General features: G+C 58.9%; 2 protein-coding genes across 3 annotated transcripts in view; one reads left to right on the top strand and one right to left on the bottom strand.

Moving 5' to 3' along the window:
• MKI67 (marker of proliferation Ki-67) overlaps nt 1-10,501 on the top strand; it is a gene marked incomplete at both ends in the record, with an annotated part of 35,367 nt that extends 24,866 nt beyond the window's left edge. The window contains one exon of the mRNA XM_080687856.1: nt 10,179-10,501. Coding sequence (XP_080543982.1) covers nt 10,179-10,501 — 323 coding nt within the window. The remainder of the gene's footprint in view (nt 1-10,178) is intronic.
• An 825-nt stretch (nt 10,502-11,326) lies between these two features.
• PTPRE (protein tyrosine phosphatase receptor type E) overlaps nt 11,327-24,010 on the bottom strand; it is a 115,345-nt gene continuing 102,661 nt past the window's right edge. For both annotated transcript variants that reach the window (XM_080642877.1, XM_080642876.1), the window contains 10 exons: nt 21,506-21,669; nt 20,698-20,833; nt 20,247-20,396; nt 19,850-19,943; nt 18,885-18,961; nt 17,949-18,083; nt 15,198-15,323; nt 13,752-13,918; nt 12,144-12,279; nt 11,327-11,885 (listed from right to left, as the gene is read on the bottom strand). In XM_080642877.1, coding sequence (XP_080499003.1) covers nt 11,811-11,885; nt 12,144-12,279; nt 13,752-13,918; nt 15,198-15,323; nt 17,949-18,083; nt 18,885-18,961; nt 19,850-19,943; nt 20,247-20,396; nt 20,698-20,833; nt 21,506-21,669 — 1,260 coding nt within the window. In that variant the 3' untranslated portion in view covers nt 11,327-11,810. The remainder of the gene's footprint in view (nt 11,886-12,143; nt 12,280-13,751; nt 13,919-15,197; nt 15,324-17,948; nt 18,084-18,884; nt 18,962-19,849; nt 19,944-20,246; nt 20,397-20,697; nt 20,834-21,505; nt 21,670-24,010) is intronic.

Below are 24,010 nucleotides of genomic sequence, written 5' to 3'. Positions count from 1 at the left end.
GAGAACACGTAGGGAAAAGGCCCAACCCCTAGATAACCTGGCTGGCCTCAAAGACGAACCAGAGACTGTTGTCAAAACCACTGACATGCCCTCCAAATCTCCACAGCCAGAAGCAGTCTTGCCAGCACGCAGGAAGAGGCAGGTCAGGGCACCTCCCAGGAAGGTGGACGTGGAGGAAGAGCTCTTGGCACCCAGGAAGCCCACACGGACATCAGCACAAACCACGAGGTCCCACAGAGCACCAGAGGTTGCTGATGAAGATATCAAATTGTTGAAGGAAATTCCAGAAGAGAAATTGGACCCTACAGAAAATGTAACTGGAAGCAAGAGGAGGCCAAGGGCACGTAAGGAAAAGGCCCAACCCCTAGAAGACCTGGCTGGCCTCAAAGAGCCCCTCCAAATATCATGTCACACAGAAGAACCAGAGACTGTTGTCAAAACCACTGACATGCCCTCCAAATCTCCACAGCCAGAAGCAGTCATGCCAGCGCGCAGGAAGAGGCAGGTCAGGGCACCTCCCAGGAAGGTGGACGTGGAGGAAGAGTTCTCGGCACCCAAGAGGCCCACACGGACATCAGTGAAAACCACGAGGTCCCACAGAGCACCAGAGGTTGCTGATAAAGATATCAAATTGTTGAAGGAAATTCCAGAAGAGAAATTGGACCCTACAGAAAATGTAACTGGAAGCAAGAGGAGGCCAAGGGCACGTAAGGAAAAGGCCCAACCCCTAGAAGACTCAGCTGGCCTCAAAGACGAACCAGAGACTGTTGTCAAAACCACTGACATGCCCTCCAAATCTCCACAGCCAGAAGCAGTCATGCCAGCGCGCAGGAAGAGGCAGGTCAGGGCACCTCCCAGGAAGGTGGACGTAGAGGAAGAGCTCTCGGCACCCAGGACATCAGGGAAAACCACGCGGTCCCACAGAGAACCCGTAGACATCGAAGTGTTCAAGGAATCTCCAAGGCAGAAACTGGGTCCTGCGGCAAACACGGAGGGCAGCACACGCCAGCTAAGATCACGGAAGGGAAAGGCCCAGCCCCCAGAAGGCCCAGCCCGCTGCCAACAACTCTTGCAAAGCCCAGTTCAAGACGAGGAATTGGACATAGGAGCTGAGAGCTTTGGAACTCCAACGCAAGCCCCCGGCCAAAGCAAACCTGCAAAACCCAGAAGAGTCCTTTGGGCCCCGGACATAAAGCCCGTGGAAGACCAGGTGGGCAGCAGAGACCCTGTAAAACCCCAAAGGGGGAGCAGCGTTTCCCTGCCCCCCAAGAGGAAGCGTGAAGATGGAAGTCCCACCAGAACGAGGAGGCTGCGCGCTAGCACACGAGCACAGGACCCTGCGGAGGAGAAGCCACCCCCAAAGCGACAGCGGACAGCTCCCCAAGAGAGGCGTGAACCGCCTGAACCCCTGGGCATGAGGAAGAGGCGGGGAGCTTTGGCAGAAAGCACGGAAGACGTGCCCAGCAAGGACCTGGAAACTGAGAACAGGGGCAGAAGAGCACCGGTGGCGGCCTCCGCAGGCAAGGTGAGGATGGCTGCTGCGTAGTGATTGGTTGGTGCTCTGGGGGGACGTCCTCCATTTCCGCGTAGTGGGTAGATCGTAAGGAACCTGCATTGATGTGGGTGCTCCTTCCCGAAGGGGTCTGCCCTCGGTGCTGAGTAACTGCGGGCCCCGTACAGAACCCTTTGGGCATCTCTAGAGACACGGGGCTGATTTGGGAGAAGCAGAGCTAAAGTTATCACTGCCGATTTTGACATGATTTTCTCAGGAACTGAACGAGTTTGTGTTCATCCTCAAAGATGTAGAGAGAAGGGAACAGCGCAGCCTGTTCAGAACCCACAGCCAGGAGCGCGGTGCCTAACCAGTGAGAACCCTGTCCGGGAAGGGGCATCCTCAGTAGAATGTAACTGTCAACTGTTGAGATTTTCAGTAGAGCGGGCACTCCTTAGGGAGAGAAGGTTGGGAACTTCCAGGAGCCGATCTCCCGGTTCCGGTTCAGCAGTCCTTGAAGCCGGAGGAGTTCATTTACTGCCCGAGTTAGGGGCGTCTTCCTGTAATGCCCTGTGATCTTGTAACCAGACTTCACATATATGACACTGTGACTGAGGTTTATACCAAATTCCTTATTATGGTCTATTGGTAGAGGTAGTGATTTCTCCATAGGAAAAGTAGCTGTCTTAGATTACTGGCATTTTAGAAGGTAAAATGTTCAGATGAGTTTCCCTCCGAGTTCAGTTTGGGGTTTTTTTCTCCATGTTGGATTTTCAGATTTGCATCACTTACTCTTGGCATTTCGTGGATGTCCTTTTAGGAAATGTCCCTGCGTTCCAGACTCCCAGATAAAACCAGCAGAGCTGAGCAAACACCTGGGATTCTTACAACAGCAGAAAAGGCGAAAATAAAGAGGAGTGGGAAGAAGCCCATGACTGCCTCCCAGGAGGCGAAGAGTCACACCCCAGAAGATGGAGCCAGGAGCTCTGCCTCTGGGGACACAGTTCGGGAGAGGAGAACGGGCCTGAGACCTGGGAGACGGGGGAAGGCGCCCTCGCCCAGCGCGGCTGAGGAGAAAGCTGGGGAGACGTGTGCGGAAACCCACGGGAAGACTCGGGAAGAGACAGAAGGAGCCCGGCCTGCAGGCTCCACACACTGGAGGTCAAGGAAGGTGACGGTCCCTCCCACCGGGGACACTTCGGAGCGTCAGTCCAAACCAAGAGTGACGCGGAGTGCCAAGAGGCCTGCGGGAAAGACGAGGCAGGCAAGTGGTTTACTGTTTCACTTTTTAAACGTTTTTTACTTTATTATTATTTTTTAATCTTTTTTTTTTTTTTTTAATCCTCACTCGAGGATGTTTTTTCCATTGATTTCAAAGAGAGTGGAAAGAGTTGGTGGGGGGGGGAAGAGAGAAACATTGATGTGAGAGAGACAACACTGATTGGTTACCTCCAGCACGTGCCCCAGCCGGGGCGAGGATAGAACCTGCAACCCAGGTCCATGCCCTTACCTGGAATCGAACCCTCAACCCTTCCATGAGCAGCCTGGTACTCTAAGCATGAGCCATGCCGGCCAGGGCACTGTTCCGCGTTTTAACGAGCACAGAATGCTCCTGTTGCAAAAGCAAACAAACACGCTGCACGCAATAACAGGCTCCCAGTTCTACAGCACGGAAGCGCGGGTGTAAAGCACGCGTTCTGTCTCTGTGGCTGTGGTCAGTGCTGTCTGTCCTGGGAATTCCTGTGTCAACAGCGAATTCACATTATGACGTCATGGGTCAGGAGCAGGGACCTTATCTGGCTAGTGCTTCCCGCTGCTCGCTGCATACCTGGTACTGACATCACAGGTGGTCTCCAGGCTCCTGAGTTCAGGGACTCACCAAGGCCCAGAGGTGGCCCTGTGTGGTCCCGAGCGGTTCCTGTTGAAAGCTAGAATGACTCCACGTCGGGAGTGTCCCCAAGGCACCTCTCCCCTTACGAGTCCCGGGTCAGTAGGAAGGGCTGTCCTGTCACCCTCCCGAGGCAGGCGCCATCCAAGTTAATGGACAGTGAGTGCCCACGGCCTGCAGACTCACAGCCTGCGCTGGATTAAACCCACGAAGCAGGATTGCGCCGGTCAGCATTCCTCTGGGGAGGCCTTCGATTTGCTGGGTTCAAAGAACAGGCTGAAAGGCCGCCTGTCTGTGAGGGGGACGCATTTGCTTCCCAGGACGCAGTTAGAGACCGGCCGGCGTCCGCGGGAACTTCCTGCTTGACCAGCGGCTGTCGGGTCCGGCGCCCGCTGCAAAGGCCCTGACGCGGGTCCACCCACGTCCAGGATGGCATCCAAGGTCCCTGCCCCTTAGAGTCACGAGGGAAGAGGCGCAGAGCAGCTGATGTCAGCAGAGACTCAGAGACGGATCCAGGTCACAGTTGTTTTATGGAAAATAATACCATAATCACTGATAATACAAGCGTGCGCCTTGTTTCCCGTACTCACTACTGTCAACCTGCATTTTGCCCCCAACCCCGGATTTTAAAACTCATCTCCAACCTCCACATCCCTCTGGAAAGGGTCGCCCCGGGGGGGTGGGGGGGCGCTCGTAGAGCAGAGTTGGGTACAGAAGTCATTGCTTTAAGTGACTCGAGTTGCATTTTCTTCCCAAACAGGAGGACGATGACACGGGCGTCAAGAAAATAAGGACCCGAAGTCGCCGGGGCCGTGAAGATGTTTAGCTCAGACGTTCGGGGGCGGGGGGGGGGGGGGGGAGAGTAGGAATGTAGTTTAGTGATAAGTTCTAGAACAATGTTTGCTGTGAATTTAAACGTGGATTCCGTAAATAATGCTATCCGGGTGCTTAAGGGAGGAAAGCTTTTAAAAAATTTCTGATTCTCAATAGTCTATTCAAAAACGCTGCATGGCGTTATGAAAGGGGGACTCCTGGGTCCCCAGAAATAGCAATTTAAGGCGGGCGGGGGGTGGGAGGGGAGGGTGAGCCAAGCTGTCCTCTTCAACTTTGCCAACGCAGCCCTGGAGTCGACCTCTGCGGGTCAGCCGCGTCCCCGGGCTCTAGCACTTGCATTGTAAATGCTTCTGTGTTTGTCTGTGTCCCCGTCAGCACCCCAAAGGCAGGGCCCTCGAGAGGCGATAGGAAGGGATAGTGCAGAGTCCTGGTGCTCATAGGCCTGTCTTCACGGTGCGAGGCCTGTGGTCCCTGCACTGGGGCTGGTTGTCTGCACAGGATAGGCTCGTCCGGGACTCCGAGAGTCACTCAGGGAATGAACGCGACCCGGAGGACGGCCTATGACCCCCTCTTCAGGTGCAGGAGTCAGACGGACATCTCGGGGCTGACGGGCGGCGTGCCTTTTTCACTTGATATTTGCCTAAACGGACTGCACTCATCTGAGAAGGACCCATCCACCCTCCCATCGGCCAGGGGCTCGGTTCTCAGCGCTGACACCCCTCTTAGCTCCTGGTGTCAGACTCCTCGATAAAACGACCGAGCCGAGCAGACCTGAGATTCTCACATCAGCAGAAAAGGTTAAAGTTTCCTGAGCTTCTGCTGGCCCCGGTCCCACCTGTGCTTTTTCTGGCTGCACCTGTCGGCCTACTGGGTGCCCTGCACCCACCGGGGACGGGAAGCAACATGAGCCGTCCTATTGCAAGGCCGTTTCTGATGGCGGCAGGCACCAGGGTCCTTCCCCGAGGGCCCACACTCACTGTGAGGACGGACCCCCCAGTGGAGGCTGTACCTCCCAGTGGAGGCCCTCCCAGTTGCATGTCAAGCCCAGACTTCCTTCCGTTTCAGGCCTAGACGTGCATCTAACTGCTGGCATCTCTGTTTTTATGTTCCCCTGTGTCTTCCTGTCCCTCCGTGTCCTCTAGTCAGAAATAGCACATCTTCTGTCCAGTCACCTGTGTGGACGCCTCCCCATTCACCAGCCTTGCCAGGCTGAGGTGAGGATGGAAGACGAGGTGGCTGTCCCCAAGCGTGAGTGTAAGGGCATGCCTGTCTGTGCCCTCCTGTCCTCTGTGTCTGGCATGGAGCCAGGTTCCTATAAAAATAAACTTTGATAATGAACTGAGGCGTCTGTCTCCATCCGTCGTGCTTTTGGCGCTGCCATGGTGCAGTGGTGGGCGGAGTTCAGGGCTGTCAGGCCCTGAGGGAGGGAAGGTTGAGGGAAGGCAGGGGAGGGGGCCTGGGAAGAGGAGTGGCATCGTGCAAGCAGAAAGGACAGCCCTAGCTGTTTGGCTCAGTGGACAGAGCGTTGCCCTGTGGATTGAAGGGTCCCGGGTTCAATTCCTATCAAGGGCACATGTCCAGGTTGCAGGCTTAATCCCCAGTAGGGGGCATGCAGGAAGCAGCTGATCAATGATTCTTATCATTGATGTTTCAGTCTCTCCCTGTCTGAAATCAATAAAAATATATTTTAAATAAATAAAGAGAAAAACATAAGAAAGGTGCTTGACTGGAAGGTGTGAGTCATAAATGTGAATTCAGGGAGGCCACATTCAAGAAAATGAAAAATAATAATGGGACTTTTCTTTGATTAGGTTGTTCATGAGTTCGCATATAGAAAATTTCAATTAGCTGTGTGCCTTGGGAATGGAATATACTGATTAATGAAAAAAACAGTAATTAACAAAACAAACCATTAAACATGGGACTGCTACTTGACCCAGTGATCCCACTTGTAGGAATACATCCTAAGAAACCCAAAACACCAATCAGAAAGAATACATGCATCCCTGTGTTCACAGCAGTATTATTTACCATAGCTAAGATCTGGAAACAGCCCACGTGTCCATCAGCAGACAAGTGGATAAAAAAGCTGGTACATTTACACCAGGGAATGCTACACAGCTGTAAGAAAGGATCTCTTACCCTTTGAGACAGCATCGAGGGACCTGGAGAGTATTATGCCAAGTGAAATAAGCCAGTCAGAGAAAGACAAGTACCACGTGATCTCACTCATGTGGAATCTAAAATACTACAATGAACCAATGAGCAAAATAGATCCAGAGACATAGCAGCATGGAACAGAGTAATAAATCTCAGGGAAGGTGGGGATGGGTGGGAAGAGATTAACCAAATAACGTAGATGCATAAATGCATAACCCATGGACACAGTAGTGTGTGGTGAAGGCCTGGGGCAGGGCGCGGGGGTGGAATGGAGGGTGTCAATGGGGGGAAAAGGACATCTGTAATACTTTCAACAATAAAGATAAATAAATTAAAAAACAACCCTTTCGGATTTAATTCTGACCACAAATCTCACGGAAATAAATGAGCCCACTTTCCCACCTTCATAAGCACAGTATTTCCAGATCGTAGCCAGGGTTGTGGGTCTGGATGAGAAAACACCCACAGTGTGCATCCTTCACACAGGGGGACGGAGGGTTATACTCGGGGTGGGGGGGGATTAGATAACCATCACCAGGCTAAGGCTGAGAGCAGGTTGCAGGCAGTGCTCCCCGCTCGCTGTGGGTCTGGACTGTCAGCCTGCAATTCCAGGTGAGGAGCCCCCCTGCTCTGAAGTTCTCAGGAAATGGAACGTCTCCCCACTTCCCCTCAAGCTCCCGATGGCCTGTCTGGCACAGTCTTTGCTCAAAGTACCAGTCTGCTCTTGCCTTTAGGCCAGACCCGCCCAGCACACACATACTCGCACACATACACATGCACATGGACACATGTGTACACACCCCTCCTCCTGAGGCTGCAGCTCACTGGTTGGAATGACTGATGTGGCCTGCCGGAAGCCAATTCCAGCATGTCATAATTACAAGAGTTTTATCAAAAGGTTGATGAAACTTGGGGGCTCAACAAGGGCTGAGTCACATATGTAATCACCTGTTGGAATGGCTGAAAGGCACTTCCCCCAAACCTGAATAGGATGATGGTTTGCTGCCAGACAGCTCAGGGCTTCTCAGTCTACATGTTGTTGCCTCCTGTTGGCCAAACACCTGAATAGCTGTAGGCTATTCCCCAACCTGACAATGCTTCTGTAAACCCTACCCTTTGAAGTTTATGTCTCCACCTTGCCTTAGGACAAATTGTGTTAATAAAAAGCAGGGGTCCTGAGACAAGGAGAACTAAGAACTTAGAACTTTAGCTGAAGCTCCTCTAACCCCCAATGCCTTTCAAAATTATCTTTCATCTCTGCGCTCTTATTTAATCTACGCACAGCCTTTCTCCAGATTGCTGAACCCTTTGTAATGCTGGAACAAGAACCCCGGCATTAATGGTGGCCCATACGGGGACTTCCTGAACCCTTGCAACACCGGCATGGCCTGAGGCCCCTCCCCTGTCCACACCTCAGGGCGCATCTGTGCCTCTTCCTCCAGGTGGACCAAGCCCAGGGAAGGGCCTGCCCCCCACCTAGAGCAGGAGGGAGGGCCACTGCCCTCGGGCACCCCTGTCACAGACAGTGCAGGCAGACCCCCAAGGAAGACCCAGGCACGCCAGGGCCCAGGAGAGCCAACGGCACTTCTTTGCAGGTGAGCTTCACTGCAGGTGACGTTTTTTGGAGAGGGGGGACTAAAAGGTTTCAAACCATTTTGGCAAACATAAGACTCATGAATTTTATTAAATACAGTGAATAATAAAAGCATCTGCTTGGATCCCAAGTGGGTCTAGAATGCTGAAAGGAAGCTGACGGGGAGGGGCAGGGAGGGAGATGAGGTGGGTAAGGTGGAGAGAGCTGGGCACAGCCAGAGCCATGAGGACGGCAGAGGGCAGCTGGTGAGGCTTAGGTTTTAGGAGGAAAAGCAACATCCAGGACTTTCTGAGTCCACCTGGCTGTGGCCTTGACGCATCTGTCGTCACCTTTGTTGACCGAGACATCACTGCTCAGAGCTCAGACTCCTGTCCGGACGCCAGCAAAAGCACGGGCTCCTGATGGCGAGTTATGGCGTGTTTCCTGTCTGCACACGCAGGCCTGAGGACCAGCTGAGCGCTGGGCCAAGCCCTGGCCACCGTGCCCCCACGCCCATCATGCCCCCACGCCCACCGTGCCCCCACACCCTCCACGCTGGAGGGGTTCTCCTAGCTAAGTCACAGAAGCCCTAAAGTCGGTGGTCTAGAAAGAACGAGACGCAGGCTGGAAGTCAAAGCAAAGATTTATCCCTGCATCGGAATGTTTCCCACCTTGCAATGTGCAGGTACAAAGAAGTCGGCAACATTCAGTGGCATCAAAATCAGAACAAGATCAAATGATCAATGTAATAAAAGGAAGCAAGGTAGCTGACACCGGAATACATACATAGGAAGATTGCACATGAATGGAACACGACGTAGTTACACGAAAGTATCAGTAACGAGACATTAAAAAAATAACGTGGGCATGTCTCCGAGTGCTGAAACGGATGCCAGGCTCATTGTAAAAGTTTAAAAACACATAAAAAATACCCCTTAGAACCCGGCAGTCTGCATCCTTCATCAGCACATGGAGAGTAGTGAGTCACACGGTGACCGAAGCGCACAGGTCAGAACCGGAGGCTCCGGTCGTATTTGGCATTTGAATTCAACTGCGCGCAGCACAGGAGAGCGCTGGGGACCAGGTTCGGGGGGCGCCCGTGCGGACAGGGGGCCTCCTGTGACTGAAGGGGAGGAGTTCCCGTGAGGGCTCCCCCAGACCACTGCACGGGGCCAGCTGGCTGCCGGGAAGGCAAGTGCGGGCTGCCCCCAGCTGGGAGGGGCTGTGCCCAAGGGACAGTGGCTTCTGCTTTGTTTCTGGGACTGGGAGGACCAAAGGGGGGCCCCGGACACCTGTGGGGCACACCGGGATGGCGCACCCATGGGGCACTTTCCCGAGGGCGCCCTGAGGGGGTCTCCGTCTCCTCGCAGGAGGTGCCAGGGAGCCCACTGGAGGGCGTGGAGGATGCTGAGGGAGGCGCCTCGATTTAAACCCAAATCGGCGCCCTTCCACGTGGGCCCCTCAAATAAATGACAAGCAGCCGCATCACAGGCAGCCGGCTCTAGTTCTAGGGTCGGTGCCGAGCGAAAGCCCCTGCCTCTTCCCTTCAGTCAAAGGAAGGCTCTGGGCTCGGGATTTAACCATGAAGACCAACGGGCCAACCGGCCCGCCTGGCAGAGCTCCCTGTGTCTCCCTCCGGGGCCCAAGTGCGGGTCCTGGTACCGAGAGGGAGAGGACGCGGGGCATCAGTGTGGTGTGCACGGCCAGGGCTGTGGCCGGTCCCGGTACCAGGGGGGAGAGGACGCGGGGCATCAGTGTGGTGTGCACGGCCAGGGCTGTGGCCGGTCCCGGTACCGAGGGGGAGAGGACGCGGGGCATCAGTGCGGTGTGCACGGCCAGGGCTGTGGCCGGTCCCGGTACCGAGGGGGAGAGGACGCGGGGCATCAGTGCGGTGTGCACGGCCAGGGCTGTGGCCGGTCCCGGTACCGAGGGGGAGAGGACGCGGGGCATCAGTGCGGTGTGCACGGCCAGGGCTGTGGCCGGTCCCGGTACCGAGGGGGAGAGGACGCGGGGCATCAGTGTGGTGTGCACGGCCAGGGCTGTGGCCGGTCCCGGTACCGAGGGGGAGAGGACGTGGGGCATCAGTGTGGTGTGCACGGCCAGGGCTGTGGCCGGCGGCATGGCAGCCCTCCCCGAGCGTACTTTTGTCTTCCCAGCGGGGCACCTGCGCAGCCCTTGGGTGGGGCTCAGGGGAGAGGCAGGAACCTGGTCACCTGTGGGTCTGTGCTTAGAACCCGACCCAGCCCGGGGCCTGGCGCTCACTGGCACGGACACAGCTGTGGGTCTGTGCTTAGAACCCGGCCCAGCCCGGGGCCTGGCGCTCACTGGCACGGACACAGCTGTGGGCCTGAGCTTAGAACCCGGCCCAGCCCGGGGCCTGGCGCTCACGGGCATGGACACAGCTGTGGGCCTGTGCTTAGAACCCGGCCCAGCCCGGGGCCTGGCGCTCACTGGCATGGACACAGCTGTGGGCCTGCCCTCAGAACCTGGCTCAGCCCGGGTGCACCGTGCTCAGGCAATCCGCTTGCAGGGGAAATGTCACACGAGGCGTTGATATGTCCTTTGAAAAGCAACAGATGTACCACAAACGCACAGGTGAGCTGCTCTCGGTCAGTGAGACCAGGTGTTTGAGGTTGTGCTCCTCTGCTAGGCGCCAACGGCCACAGAAAGACCGCTGCTACCAGATTAAACTTGTCTTTCATCCCTCCCCCCCCCCTTTTTTTTACCCCATAAGCCAATCCTGTCCGGCAGGGGATCACGATCCTCCAGAGTCCAAGGTCTCCGTAGTATTTCCATCCAAAAATAAGCTAGCCTTTCTTTTCTCTAATTAAACATGGCGGAGCGGGACTTTTAGAAAACGGTATAAATCTAGATTTTCGGATCTCTTTTCTTACAAACAGTCTTAGTTTTTACAAGGGGCTTTTACGTACCAAAATGCGTCTCGGGAAGTTTAAAGCATCGTTACCTGTGGTCTCCTGCTCTTTCTACCAAGCGCGTGCTCCTGGCTCCCCTGGGCGCCGGGCGTGGGGCTTGACCTGAACTTTTGGGGTGGGACGTGGTTTGAGGTGGGGCCCCTGGGAGACCTGCCGCCCAAGCTGGCAGCTGCGGCCAATGGGACCGAGACACGCATTCATCTGCGTCAAACACACGGAGGGACGGACAGCAGGGGGCGCTGTGGGAGTGCCGCATCCAAAGCCGTGGGCAGACCGGCCACCTGGGTCTTGTCCTGCCATCTGGCCCCGGAGGCACGGACACAGCCCCGGACACAGGCATGTGTAGGTCTCACTGCACAGTCGCTACCTACAGACCTGGATTCAGGTGGCACAGCCTTCTTGGATCTTTACATTGTAAAAGGGAAACCACGTGGGTTGAGACGGAGGACTTTACAAAACACACTCTTTATCGCGTGGCTTCAGGAACAGTTTGCCTTCCAAAAAATGCTGCGGCTCAGGGCTGTCAAATCAGCGTTAAGAAAGCGAATTTCCAACGGATTTCTGAGCCCCCGACTGTTTTCTCCTAAATGCTGTGTTTAGCATTTTGTACACTTGGCATATTACGATTTGTAACATTTAGAGGTGCTGAATGTGAGAAATTAAATGATATGAATCTAATGAGAAAGTATTTACTGATATTAGCGAAATATATACTTTATGGGAAATTATCTGACCTTAATACATTATTCCAGTTTTTAAAAGGGGGCCTTTTAAGACATAATAACTTTATAGCAGGCGGCCTTTAAAGCATAACAAGATATATACAAAGACATTAGAAAGGGTATTAATGTCAACTATGAAATAAATTAACATGATTTTTTACAAAATATACTGACCATTAAATTAAAAAATATTTTAAGGCAGGAATTCTCATTTGAAATTAGCATAATCAGAAAATATATCAATAAAATCTTGTACCACTTTGTAGCAGAATTCATACTGTTCCTGAAAAAGAAAACCAAAAATACATTAAAATGATATTTAAAAAAAACAACACTGGAATAATTAGGAGAAGCATTCAGAAAGAAGACACGCAACAGCCTAGGTGTGCAAACACTGCAGACCCTCACGCACACCAGCTCCCGTCACGCAATGCAGTTTTCAGGCGCACGAGGATCCCCCAGGAACCCGTTTTCCCACACAGAAAAGGTCAGTGAGTCGTTTCTACCCAGCGAGCTCCCGGACCGCGCGGCGCCTCCTCACCTGGGTTTGCACCATGTGCGGCCTCTGCAGGCGGAGACTCTTCACGGCCTGGAACACGTCCAGCAGCCCCTCCGCCTTCACGCGCTCCAGGATGTTGCTGAGGGCGATGAACGTACCGGTGCGCCCCGCCCCCGCGCTGCGGGGAGAGAGCGCTTCAGGCAGGGGCCACGCCCGCCTGGGGCGAGGGGGGGCAATGGGACGGGGCCCACCCCACACATCGCTGCTGCAGCCCATGGTGGGGAGGATGTGAGTGTGACTTTTTCTTTTTAATATATTTTTCTTTATTTCAGAGAGGAAGGGAGAGAGAGAAACATCAGTGACGAGAGAATCATCCATGGGCTGCCTCCTGCTCGCCCCCTACTGGGGATCGAAACCTGGGCATGTGCTCTTTTTATTTTTATTTTATTTTTATATTTTATTCATTTTTACAGAGAGGAAGGGAGAGGGATAGAGAGTTAGAAACATCGATGAGAGAGAAACACCGATCAGCTGCCTCCTGCACACCTCCTACTGGGGATGTGCCCGCAACCAAGGTACCTGCCCTTGACTGGAATCGAACCTGGGACCTTTCAGTCCGCAGGCCGATGCTCTAGCCACTGAGCCAAACCGGTGCTCTTTTTTTTTCTGGACAAGTGCTCTTTTTTTTTTTCTCTTTTTTTGGGGGCATGTACTCTTGATGGGAATCGAACCTGGGACCCTTCAGTCTGCAGGCCGACCCTCCATCCAAACCGGTCAGGGCAGTGTGGCCTTTTAACAACCAGTGAGATGCAGCTCAGCTTTTCGCCAAGAGGCAGCAGCTAGGAACTGGCACAACGCCCGCCTCATGACGGCAGACATTTCCCAGTGACGGCAGACGGACACCTCCTGAGCGGGATCAGGACTGTCACGGTGTTTAAGCTGCTGTCACCACTGCCCGTCTTCCTGGGGAGACCGGTGGTTCTCAGAGTGGGGTCTCGGGAACAGCAGCAGCGGAAGCAGCAGCGCCCTCCCGGGAACTTGTTAGAAATGCAAGCCCTCCCTGTTCAGGCCCCAGGAGGGGTCAGGTGGGCTGCCCTGGGCCCCTGCCCCCTGCAGGGACCTGTCCCGCGCCTGCCCCGTGGGCCACGTCACCTGCGGATCTCTGGTGCCCAACTTGTTCTAAACTCAGTCCGGGTTTCGGAGGCCACGCACGCAGGAACTCATTTCTAGTTTGTTCTAAGTGACCTCTACGGGCACCTGGGGCCCCCAAAGAGGGGCGCGTCCCAGGTGCAGAGCCCTCTGCGGTGCTGGCGTCGGGGCATCGGCTCCCCTTCCAGCGCCCAGGGGAGAGGCCGCCGAGGGGAGCCAGCACCCCGACGCAGAGCGCCTTGAAGTTCAGCAGCGGGTCTCTCTGAGCTGTGCTTGGGAGTTCTTTGATGGCTTAAAAGGCACAAGAAATGTGTTTGAATCGGTTCCTAACCCCTCCCACGAAATGCATCCGCATGTCTGATAAGAGGGCATTTATGTAAAGTGACGTGTGTGCGCGCGCAAGAGAAGGTGAAGATGGTGAAGATGCGGCCTGGAGACATTCCGCCGCTGGGAGCCTGGGAGCCGGGACGGTGCGGCGCGCGGCCAGCAGGGGGCGCTCACCTGCAGTGCACGGTGATGGGGTGGTTGCCCGTCTGCTGCTGCTGCTTCTGCACGGCCGCGATGAGGTCGATCATGCCCTTGCCCTCGGCCGGGATGCCCACCTCGGGCCAGCCGTGGAAGTGGAACTGGCGGACCGCGCGGGTCTGCTCCTCCTGGCGGGCCAGGGGCTGTGGGGAGGGCATCTCAGTGGTGCTGGCCACCGCCCCGCGCTGCCTGCCCTCCGGCCTCAGGCACCCCTGGCCGCCCTGAGGGTTCGGTGGGGCTGTGTCCACTGTGGTCACCCGAGGGGCAGGCTGGCCTGCTTCCTTCTGAGTGGGAAGCAGGACGTGCAGAGGGCGTCCCCGGAGCCCCCTGGCAGCTGGGCCTGCGAGGCCCGGCCAGCTCTCTCAAGAAGCCGGGGCCCGAGTGCCGGTCAGGGCTGGAGCGAGCAGTTTGTGGGTCCAGTTTCTGGGTGGTGACTGGGTGGAGGCAACCAGTCTCCCCGGGAGCCTTCTCTGCGGGGCCGACCGCTTTGCGCTCGGAACCACGTCCCGCAGACGAGCCCCTCACGTATGACCGCCCCACAGAACTCCCCTCTTGGCCAGGAGCAGAGCAGGGACCCCGTGGGGACGGGGACGGTCAGGGGCTCTGAAAAGGCACCTGCAGGGAGCCCCGCGGGGCCTCTGTGGGTTCACCTGTCCCCTTTTTCCCTCCCGCCCCCAGTCACCACCTTTCTCCTGAGTGGGGGTGGGCAGGGGGCGCCCCATCACCCTTGTCCCTCAGCAAGGAGGCAGGTGACCTTGGGAGTCTGAATGTTATAGAGCTGCCCCTGGGTAACCTGGCCCCGTTCATCACGTGGGGCTGTGACCTCCACGTGGGGCTCTGACCTCCACGCGGGACTCTGACCTCCACGCGGGGCTCTGACCTCCACGTGGGGCTGACCTCCACGTGGGGCTCTGTCCTTCACGTGGGGCTGACCTCCACGTGGGGCTCTGACCTCCACGCGGGGCTGACAGCCACGTGGGGCTCTGACCTCCACGCGGGGCTCTGACCTCCACGTGGGGCTCTGACCTCCACGTGGGACTCTGACCTCCACGCGGGGCTCTGACCTCCACGTGGGGCTCTGACCTCCACGCGGGGCTGACAGCCACGCGGGGCTCTGACCTCCACGCGGGGCTCTGACCTCCACGCGGGGCTCTGACCTCCACGCGGGACTCTGACCTCCACGCGGGGCTCTGACCTCCACGCGGGGCTCTGACCTCCACGCGGGGCTGACCTCCACGCGGGGCTCTGACCTCCACGTATGGCTCTGACCTCCACGCGGGGCTCTGACCTCCACGCGGGGCTGACCTCCACGCGGGGCTGACAGCCACATGGGGCTCCGGAAAGGGCGGGAGGAGCCAAGACGGGCGGAACCGAGGGCTGGCTGTGTGCTGGGCCGCCACGCACAGGGCAGGGCCGCAGTACCTGATTGCAGGTGACCAGGAAGTCTCGGACGCTGATGGCTTCGGAAAGGGCGTCGCTCTTTATTTCGATCGTTATGTCGCCGTGAGTCACGGAGCCCTCTGCCGGCCAGTACTGGTAGCATTTGTCCTGGGGGAGGAAGTAGAATTTAAGTCTCCTAAGGAACAGCTGGCTGCCGGCCGTTTAAACTACACGATGCTGCAGGATTGCTCTCTAACGGGTTAACGTGTTTTTTTTAATTTTTATAATGATTTATTTGAGGAAGCAGAGGCTGTGCCTGGAAACAAGATCACCACATAAAGAGACAAGTGTTTCCGTGGAACACACTTTGTCTGGACAGGAAAACGGCATGAGTCCGAACGTGAATGCCCACCCACGCCCGCGGGGCAAGGGGACAGAACAGACGTGCGTACGTGGGACGCGCACACAGGACAGGAAGGGAAGGTTATTCAGTACGTGGTTCTCCGTGAAGCTGGATTCCTGCTCACAGCCAAGCAGCCCCATCAGCTGGCGTGGGCAGGGAACGGATAACCCGCACGGCCTATGTGGCTGCCCGAGCCTTCGTAAAAACCAACCAACCAAAGGACCCCCGCAGCGCTCACGGCAGGAGAAGGGGCACGTGCGTGCCGAAGGCTGGCTGGCGAAGAGGAACAGAAGAAAGGCTGGTGAATGAGGCACAGCTTTAGGCTCCAGCACAGAAAAATACCAAAGCTTAGTTCAGAGCAGAAACAGCAAGTCCCTGACGGATACGCACTGCAATGGTGCCTTTATCGACAGCAAGAAGCCAGCAGAACGGATCGGCAGTGTCTTTAGACACACACACACGTGTGACAGAAAAGTGTTTTTTTTTAAAGCAAAGAGCACTGCCACCGGATGGCTTTAGTAAGAAAGACAGACAGTAATAAGTGTTGGCAAGGATGGGGAGGACCTGGAGCCCGTGCACACGGCTGGTGGGGATGGGAAAGGAGGCGGCTGCTCCGGAAAGCAGCCTGGCGGGTCCCAACAGGGTCCGAGGAGTTGCAGTACAGCGTTAGGGTACGGCCCAGCGGTCCCCCCCGGACTCTACTCGAGAGAAATGAGGACGGGCGCCAGGTGAAAGCCTGGACGTGAATGCTCGCAACATGACCCCTAGGAGCCCAAGCGGGGAAGCAGCTCAAACGTCCATCGACCTTGGAACGGCCAAACCCAGGCGGTCCAGCCCCACAATGAGCAGCACCTGCCGGTCCAAGGGACGAAGAGCTTCTTCAGCCACCACGCGGCCAAACCTCGAAAACGTGACGCGGCGGGAAGGAACGCAAGCACGAGAGACACGCTGTGAGGTTCCATTCACGTGAAACGCCCAGAGCGGGCCAACCCATAGCGTCAGAGTGGATCTGCGGTGGCAGGGGCCACGGAGGGGGAGGGGCCACGGAGGGGGAGGGGGGCCACGGAGGGGGAGGGGCCATGGGGGCGGGGAGGGGTGGGGGTGATGGTTCATGGGTTCGGGGTTGCTTCCTGGGGTGCAGAGAAGGATCTGGAATTAGTGGTGAGGCTGCACAAGTCTGTGCTGAACGGAAGCCTTTGAAAGGATGAACTGTATGGTATGTGAAGTGTACCTCAATAAAGCCGGTTTTTAAAAAGCAAAGAAATCGAAACTCAGATTCGGGGTAGTGGCTACACCTTGGGGGGACACCTGGGTAGACGCATGTTATTGGCAAAGGTTTGGGTTTTCAGCTGGACGGTGGGTCCGGGAGTCCTTAGTATGTTATTAAATAAATGCTAATCCGAGAAGGCCATGGATGGATCTCTGGGAAAACGGAAATACAACTCGTTCAACCTGAGCAGGACCATGGCGCGTGGCACTGGTATCAACACCTACAGCTTTATGTCTCCATAAAAGCGAATACAGGTCTTTTTCGCCAATAAGTTTTGAACAAATTTGTATTTTCTCCAATAAGTTGTGATCAAACTTGTATTTGTGGCAGACACCAAATGGTGCAATTTCAAGGCAGGTTAAATAAAATCTAAGAACGAAAGCTGATGGGTGGTTATAGTTAGCCCCCTTCCAAAAGGAAGGAAGGAAGGACAGAATGAAGGAAGGGAGGGAAGGAGGGAGGGAAGAAAGAAGGGAGGAAGGGAGGGAGGGAGGGAGGAAGGGAGGGAGGGAGGGAGGGAGGAAAGAAGAAAGGGAGGGAGGAAAGAAGAAAGGGAGGGAGGGAGGGAGGGAGGGAGGGAGGGAGGAAAGAAGGGAGGGAGGGAGGAAAGAAGGGAGGGAGGGAGGGAGGGAAGAAAGAAGGGAGGAAGGGAGGGAGGGAGGGAGGGAGGAAAGAAAGGAGGGGGGAAGGGAGGGAGGGAGGGAGGAAAGAAGGGAGGAAGGGAGGGAGGGAGGGAGGGAGGAAAGAAAGAAGGGATGGAGGGAGGGAGGGAGGAAGGGAGGAAAGGAGGGAGGGAGTGAGGGATGGAGGGAGGGAGGGAGGGAGGAAGGAAAGAAGAGAGGGAGGAAGGGAGGGAGGGAGGGAGGAAAGAAGGGAGGGAGGAAGGGAGGAAAGAAGGGAGGAAAGGAAGAAAGAAGGAAGAGACGGAGGGAGGGAGGGAGGGAGGGGCGGAGGGAGGAGGACTGAGACCTCTCGCAGCGCCAACCCCTCTGGGTAGCTGTGGCTGGCCCTCCCCACCGGAGGGAGGGCAGGTGGGACATGGGCCATGAAGCCCCGTCACACGGGGTGGGCAGGACCGGTGTGTGCAAGCCGCCCGGGGCCGGGCTGGGCAGCGCCTGACCTGCTCGCGCTCCTGCACCTCCGTCAGCATCACAATGGTGTGGCAGCGCCACTCCCACACCATCCTCCAGAAGTCCTCCACCGTGTGCGCCAGGGGCCCCTGCGTGGCGATGAAATAGTCCTTCTGCCGGTAGCCCTGCCGAGGGGAGCGGAGGGTACAGTTACAGGCCGACTTCCTCCCTCGGCGCCACCAGGGACCGGCCGGGAGTCCGCACCGCGGGGGCCAGAAGAGGGGGAGCATCCGGGCCCCCCGGACCAGGACCGGGCCAGCCCCAGGTGGGACGCCCGCTCCCTCTGCAGACTGGACGGCCCCTCTGGCTCTCACGGGAAGGGCAGGCAGTAGTCAGAGCCGGCAGGATGTGAGGAGCTGGAGTCCTGGCACTGCTGCGGGAATGGAAACCGAGGCGGCTGAAGGGCGACCGTGCCCCGCCACGCGCTGCGGCCACCTGGGAGGGCACCTGGGCCTTTGACTCTACGCGTTGCCAGGCGCTCCGGGCAAGGTGGCATCGCGGTTGTGGGAAGAACCCGGGTGCGGAGTTAGAGGAAGTGATTCACACCCCGGTTCCTCCACGCGGGCCCCAGGGACCTGTGGCCCCGTTTCCCTCCTGCCAGCAGACAGCCCCAGACCGGGCCGAGCTCCCCGCCCCGTGAGCCCTAAAAACCGCAGGAGGGTCCGGAGGCACCGGCACAGCCGGTGGTGCCAGAGGCGGGAGAGAACAGCCGCTTCACGTTTGCACCGGCACGAAAACGTGCCCAGCGACCTGGCAGCGCGGCCATCGCCTCTCCCCCCAAGCTCGTCATTCCTTTTCCCAACGAGGGATTCCCGTGAAAGGCTTGGACTCGGGGAGGCAGGTGCAGCCTTGCTGATGGTGACGGCGCGTTCCCCTTGGGGCTGAGGCGGGGTCTCCCTCCTGCGCAGCCAGGGCCCGGCACTTACGTCGATGAAGGACGCGTTGATGTAGTCTGTGTACTCCTGGCCCCGCTTCATGGACAGGATCACGCGATTGAAGTCATCTGCAAGGCGGCGAGTCCTCTGGTGAGCGAGCCGCCATCCCGCCCTCCCCCACAGAAAACGCACCAATAAAGTGCCCGCAGCGAGGCCGACCCTCAGGGGGTTGACCTTACAGAACAGGTGAATGACCGGGGCCGGGAGGGGGTGTCGTCAGGAAAATAACCCAGCGACGGGTATCATTTGTCATGAACTGAGATAATCCATAGCAACATATGAGCATGACAAACACTGCATCTTAGGGGCGAAAGGGGTGTGGGCCGGGGGGAGGGGGGGGACGTCTCAGCTACAAGGACTCCAGGGTCTGAGGCCGGGAAATCTGAGCCCAGTCGCCACGCACTTCCTGCGCAGTGTGGCCTCTAGCGAGTCTGTCTGCGCCTTGCCGGCGTCCGGGGGGGGGGGGGGGGTCCTCCGGGGTGTCTGAAGGACACTCCCTCTGCTCAAGGCGGGCCCGGCCTCCAGGCCCCTCCGATCACTGAGGCCCATTCCTTGGCCCGCCCTCACCCAAGACCGGGAAGGTCTCCGCTGAGCTCCTCAGGTCTGCTGCCTGGCCTGGGGGGCCAGCGCTCCTGCTCTGGGTAACGGGGTGCCGGCCTCCCCCAGGCTGCGGGGAGACTCATGGAATGCAGAAGCGGGAGGCCCTGAGTCATGCCCCTCCGCTGCTGGGAAGTCCTCCCCACCCCTGAGCTCTGCGCCCACGTCTGCCCGACACAGGCCTGTCAGTGGGCGTTCTCTCCTGGTGGGGGCAGGGGAGCCCGAGGCCCAGAGGGGGCCTCGCCCTGGGCCCTGGGTGACAGAGGGGGGTGGTCGTGAACCCTCAGGGCCTGAAGCCTCAGGGACCGCCCGCCCCGCCCCGCCCCGCCCCGCTCCGCCCTGGGGTGCGGGCTGCGTACACGGGATGATCTGGATGACGCGGGCCTTCTTCATGTTCGCCGGCAGGTTGCCTGTCCGCATGTTCTCCTTCATGATCCGGACATTGGTCAGTTTCTGCAGTCACAAAGGACCCCGCCACGCGGTTACCCACTGACACCCCTGGCCCCCCTTCAGCTTCCTGACACAGGGCACGAGGGCCCGCCTCCATCTCCTGACCCCTCGGGGCCTTGGACAGTAAATGTATGCGGGACACTCTCCCTGCCCGCCCGGCCGCTGCCCCGCCCTGAGAACCCCACATCAGTCCTCCCGGCGAGTCACGGAGGGCCAGCCCTCGCTCCCCTCCCCCCTCGCCTTCTCTGGGGTCATCGGGGAGGCAGCTTCCTGTACGCCGCCCCCTCCTTGGAGCTGGGGGCTCACCCTGAACTCCTCCTCCAGCCCGATCTTGTCGAAGTGCGTGGCGGTGCCCTGCAGCGTCTGCAGGTGCTTCTCCAGGGAGGCCACGTCCAGCTCCGTGTCCCCGTAGAGGTAGTACTCCAGCAGGGCCTGGTAGATGAACGTGTACTGCACCTGCGGACGCAACAGGCGACCTGGAGTGCCCCGCAGCCCCGCCCGAGCGAGGGGCTCAGCTGCTCCGGGCACAGGAGGAGGATGGGACAAAAGTGAGGTTAACGGCTGTTGACAGTGACACTTCTGGCCTTGAGTAAAGGTCACATTACTGAGCACGGTCCCCCCAGGCACGGTCCCCCAGCCCCTCTAGGGGACAGCCTGCGCCAGGGCTGCAGAGGCGGCTGGGTGGCTTTGTAGAGCTCAGACCAGGACCTGGGGGGCGGGAGGGGGAGAGGGCGGGGCCGGGGCCGGGGGGACTCACGTCCGTCTGCACCATCTGAGGGCGTTGATTGCGGATTCTCGCCACGAACTCGAAGACGTCCACCTTCTGCTCCGCGTACATCATGTCCATCATGGCATCGATGACGATGAAGGTGCCCGTCCGGCCCACGCCCGCGCTGCGGGGACAAAGGAAGATGCCGCACCGTGAGCCACATCCCCCCCGAAGCAAATGACAGGGCCTCAGAGCGCGCCTGCCCGCCAGGACAGAGGGACACGCCTGCCCTTCGCTGGGAGGCTGTCCTCTCATCACTTCACCCAACCTTGTTTGGGTTACAGAAGAGCAACTCTATGGCGAGGCCACCAGAGGGCGCCATAATCCTAGTAAAAATTATCTGGAAACGGTCTGCAGGCTTATCAGAAAGAGCTGCTGTGGGCGCCTTGCCTGAGGCTGTTCAGATAAATTTTCCTCCGTTACCAAGTGCTGTCTTCTCGTCACAACTGGTGCAATTGGCTTTTTAAAAGCTGTCACACTATACCCAGCTGGCGAGGCTCAGTGGTTGAGCGTCGACCTATGAACCAGGAGGTCACGGTTCGATTCCTGGTCAGGGCACAGGCCGGGGTGGCGGGCTCCATAGCCACTCCCACTATCAACCCTGGTCTCTCGGCTTGTCTGGGGTAGATACTGGGTCCCCCTCACGTGCCACAGGAGTCAGGGCTGTGCTACCATGGAATGCACGGGGTGGGGGTCCCTGGGCTGATGCCCTGTGACGCCCGCCTGCCCCTGTGGCCCCCCATACAGGTGCTCGCTGGCTGAGTCCCCCCACGAGCCGCTCCAGGTCCCGACGCACCTGCAGTGCACCACGATGGGGCCCGCGTGCGCGGGGTTGAGCGTCTTCACCTTCTTCAGGAACTTGAGCATCCCAATGGGGGTGAAGGGCACCCCGAAGTCAGGCCAGCTGGTGAAGTGCAGTTGGCACAGGAGCCGGGGGGCCCTGCAGCCATCGGGGAGCTGCTGTGGGGACAGGGGGACGTGTGTGGGACAGCCACCCCCCATCCCTGGAGTTGGTCCAGGACTCAGGGACAGGGACCCCGAGGCCAGCAGGGGGCCGCCCTCTGCCTGGGGCCTGGGTACGTGCCCACAGCGCAGCCCTGTGCTCCCCAGAGCCTTCACTGGGGGAAACAGTGATGCTGTGGGCCTGGCAGGAGGCTCCCCGGCTGCTCAGCCTCTCCCACGGATGCCGTTACCCAGGGCCCAGGAGCTTGCCCGGCCCACAGTGTATCTGTGTGTGTGTGTGTGTGTGTGTGCACGTGCATGTGTGCATGAATATGTGTGCACGTGTATCTGTATGTGCATGTGTATCTGTGTATATGTAGGGAGTGTGTCTGGGTGTGTATCTGTGTGTGTGTGCACGTGCATGTGTGCATGAATATGTGTGCACGTGTATCTGTATGTGCATGTGTATCTGTGTATATGTAGTGTGTCTGGGTGTGTGTGTGTGTGTGTGTGTCTGGGAGGGGGCGTAAGGGGACAGCGAGAATGACAAAGCCCACCTTCCCTTTTTGTGCTGTGGCTTCTAGAAGCTCAGACGTCTGTGCCGTGACCTAAGTGTGTGCTCCACCCACCCAGCTTCCATTCCTGATATCGCGGCCTGTGTTCACATCTGACTACTTCATCTGCCCTGAGCACACACCGGCGTCTCAGCCAAGCCTGCCAGGGACAACTCGAAGGGAATGAGTGTGGAAGCTAATGAGGAAGTTCCAGCTGTAATTCTGAAGCCGTTAAAAAGCTCCCGCTGCGTGATCCCAGTGAGTGAAAGGCACGGTTACCAAGGGGGGCCCCACCATTCCCCTCCGCCAGACCCACTTCCTCTGCCCACAACGGCCCTGGGAGCCAGGAGCGCCCAGCTCTGAGTGGTCCTGGTCCTTGGCCCTCCGCTGTGGACTCTCATGCTCAGCCCACGGACCCCCATCTGTCCCTGTCCTGTCCCACCTGGCAAGTCCTCCGGCCTCAGACCCACTCAGCAAGCGCCACTGCAATGCTAGTGAATGGGAGGCAGAGCTGGGTGGCGGGGCAGAGCTGGGGCGGGGACAGAGCTGAGGGCGGGGGGCAGAGCTGGGGGCGGGGACAGAGCTGGGGGCGGGGACAGAGCTGGGGGTGGGGGCAGAGCTGGGGGCGGGGACAGAGCTGAGGGCGGGGGGCAGAGCTGGGGGTGGGGGCAGAGCTGGGGGCGGGGACAGAGCTGAGGGCGGGGGGCAGAGCTGGGGGCGGGGAGCAGAGCTGAGGGTGTGGGCAGAGCTGGGGGCGGGGACAGAGCTGGGGGGTGGGGACAGAGCTGGGGGGCGGGGACAGAGCTGGGGGCGGGGACAGAGCTGGGGGCGGGGACAGAGCTGGGGGCGGGGGCAGAGCTGGGGGCGGGGACAGAGCTGGGGGCGGGGACAGAGCTGGGGGTGGGGGCAGAGCTGGGGGCGGGGCAGAGCTGGGGGCGGGGACAGAGCTGGGGGTGGGGGCAGAGCTGGGGGCGGGGACAGAGCTGAGGGCGGGGGGCAGAGCTGGGGGTGGGGGCAGAGCTGGGGGCGGGGGCAGAGCTGAGGGCGGGGGGCAGAGCTGAGGGTGTGGGCAGAGCTGCGGGCGGGGACAGAGCTGGGGGCGGGGACAGAGCTGGGGCGGGGACAGAGCTGGGTGCGGGGGCAGAGCTGGGGGCGGGGACACAGCTGGGTGCGGGGGCAGAGCTGGGGGTGGGGGCGGGGGCAGAGCTGGGGGTGTGGGCAGAGCTGGGGGCAGGGACAGAGCTGGGGCGGGGGCAGAGCTGGAGGGCGGGGGCAGAGCTGGGGGCGGGGACAGAGCTGAGGGTGTGGGCAGAGCTGGGGGCGGGGACAGAGCTGGGGGGTGGGGACAGAGCTGGGGGCGCGGGCAGAGCTGGGGGGTGGGGACAGAGCTGGGGGCGGGGGCAGAGCTGGGGGGTGGGGACAGAGCTGGGGGCGCGGGCAGAGCTGGGGGGTGGGGACAGAGCTGGGGGCTGGGGACAGAGCTGGGGCGGGGGCAGAGCTGGGGGGTGGGGACAGAGCTGGGGGCGCGGGCAGAGCTGGGGGGTGGGGACAGAGCTGGGGGCAGGGACAGAGCTGGGGCGGGGGCAGAGCTGGAGGGCGGGGGCAGAGCTGGGGGCGGGGACAGAGCTGAGGGTGTGGGCAGAGCTGGGGGCGGGGACAGAGCTGGGGGGTGGGGACAGAGCTGGGGGCGCGGACAGAGCTGGGGGGTGGGGACAGAGCTGGGGGCGGGGGCAGAGCTGGGGGGTGGGGACAGAGCTGGGGGCGGGGGCGGGGGCAGAGCTGGGGGCGGGGACAGAGCTGAGGGT

The sequence above is a fragment of the Plecotus auritus genome (genome assembly GCF_963455305.1).
Source record: "Plecotus auritus genome assembly, chromosome: 9".
In the NCBI taxonomy this organism is placed as follows: Eukaryota; Metazoa; Chordata; class Mammalia; order Chiroptera; family Vespertilionidae; genus Plecotus; species Plecotus auritus.
The sequence above is the reverse complement of the archived record's forward strand: the minus strand, read 5'-3'. Positions and strand labels throughout refer to the sequence as shown.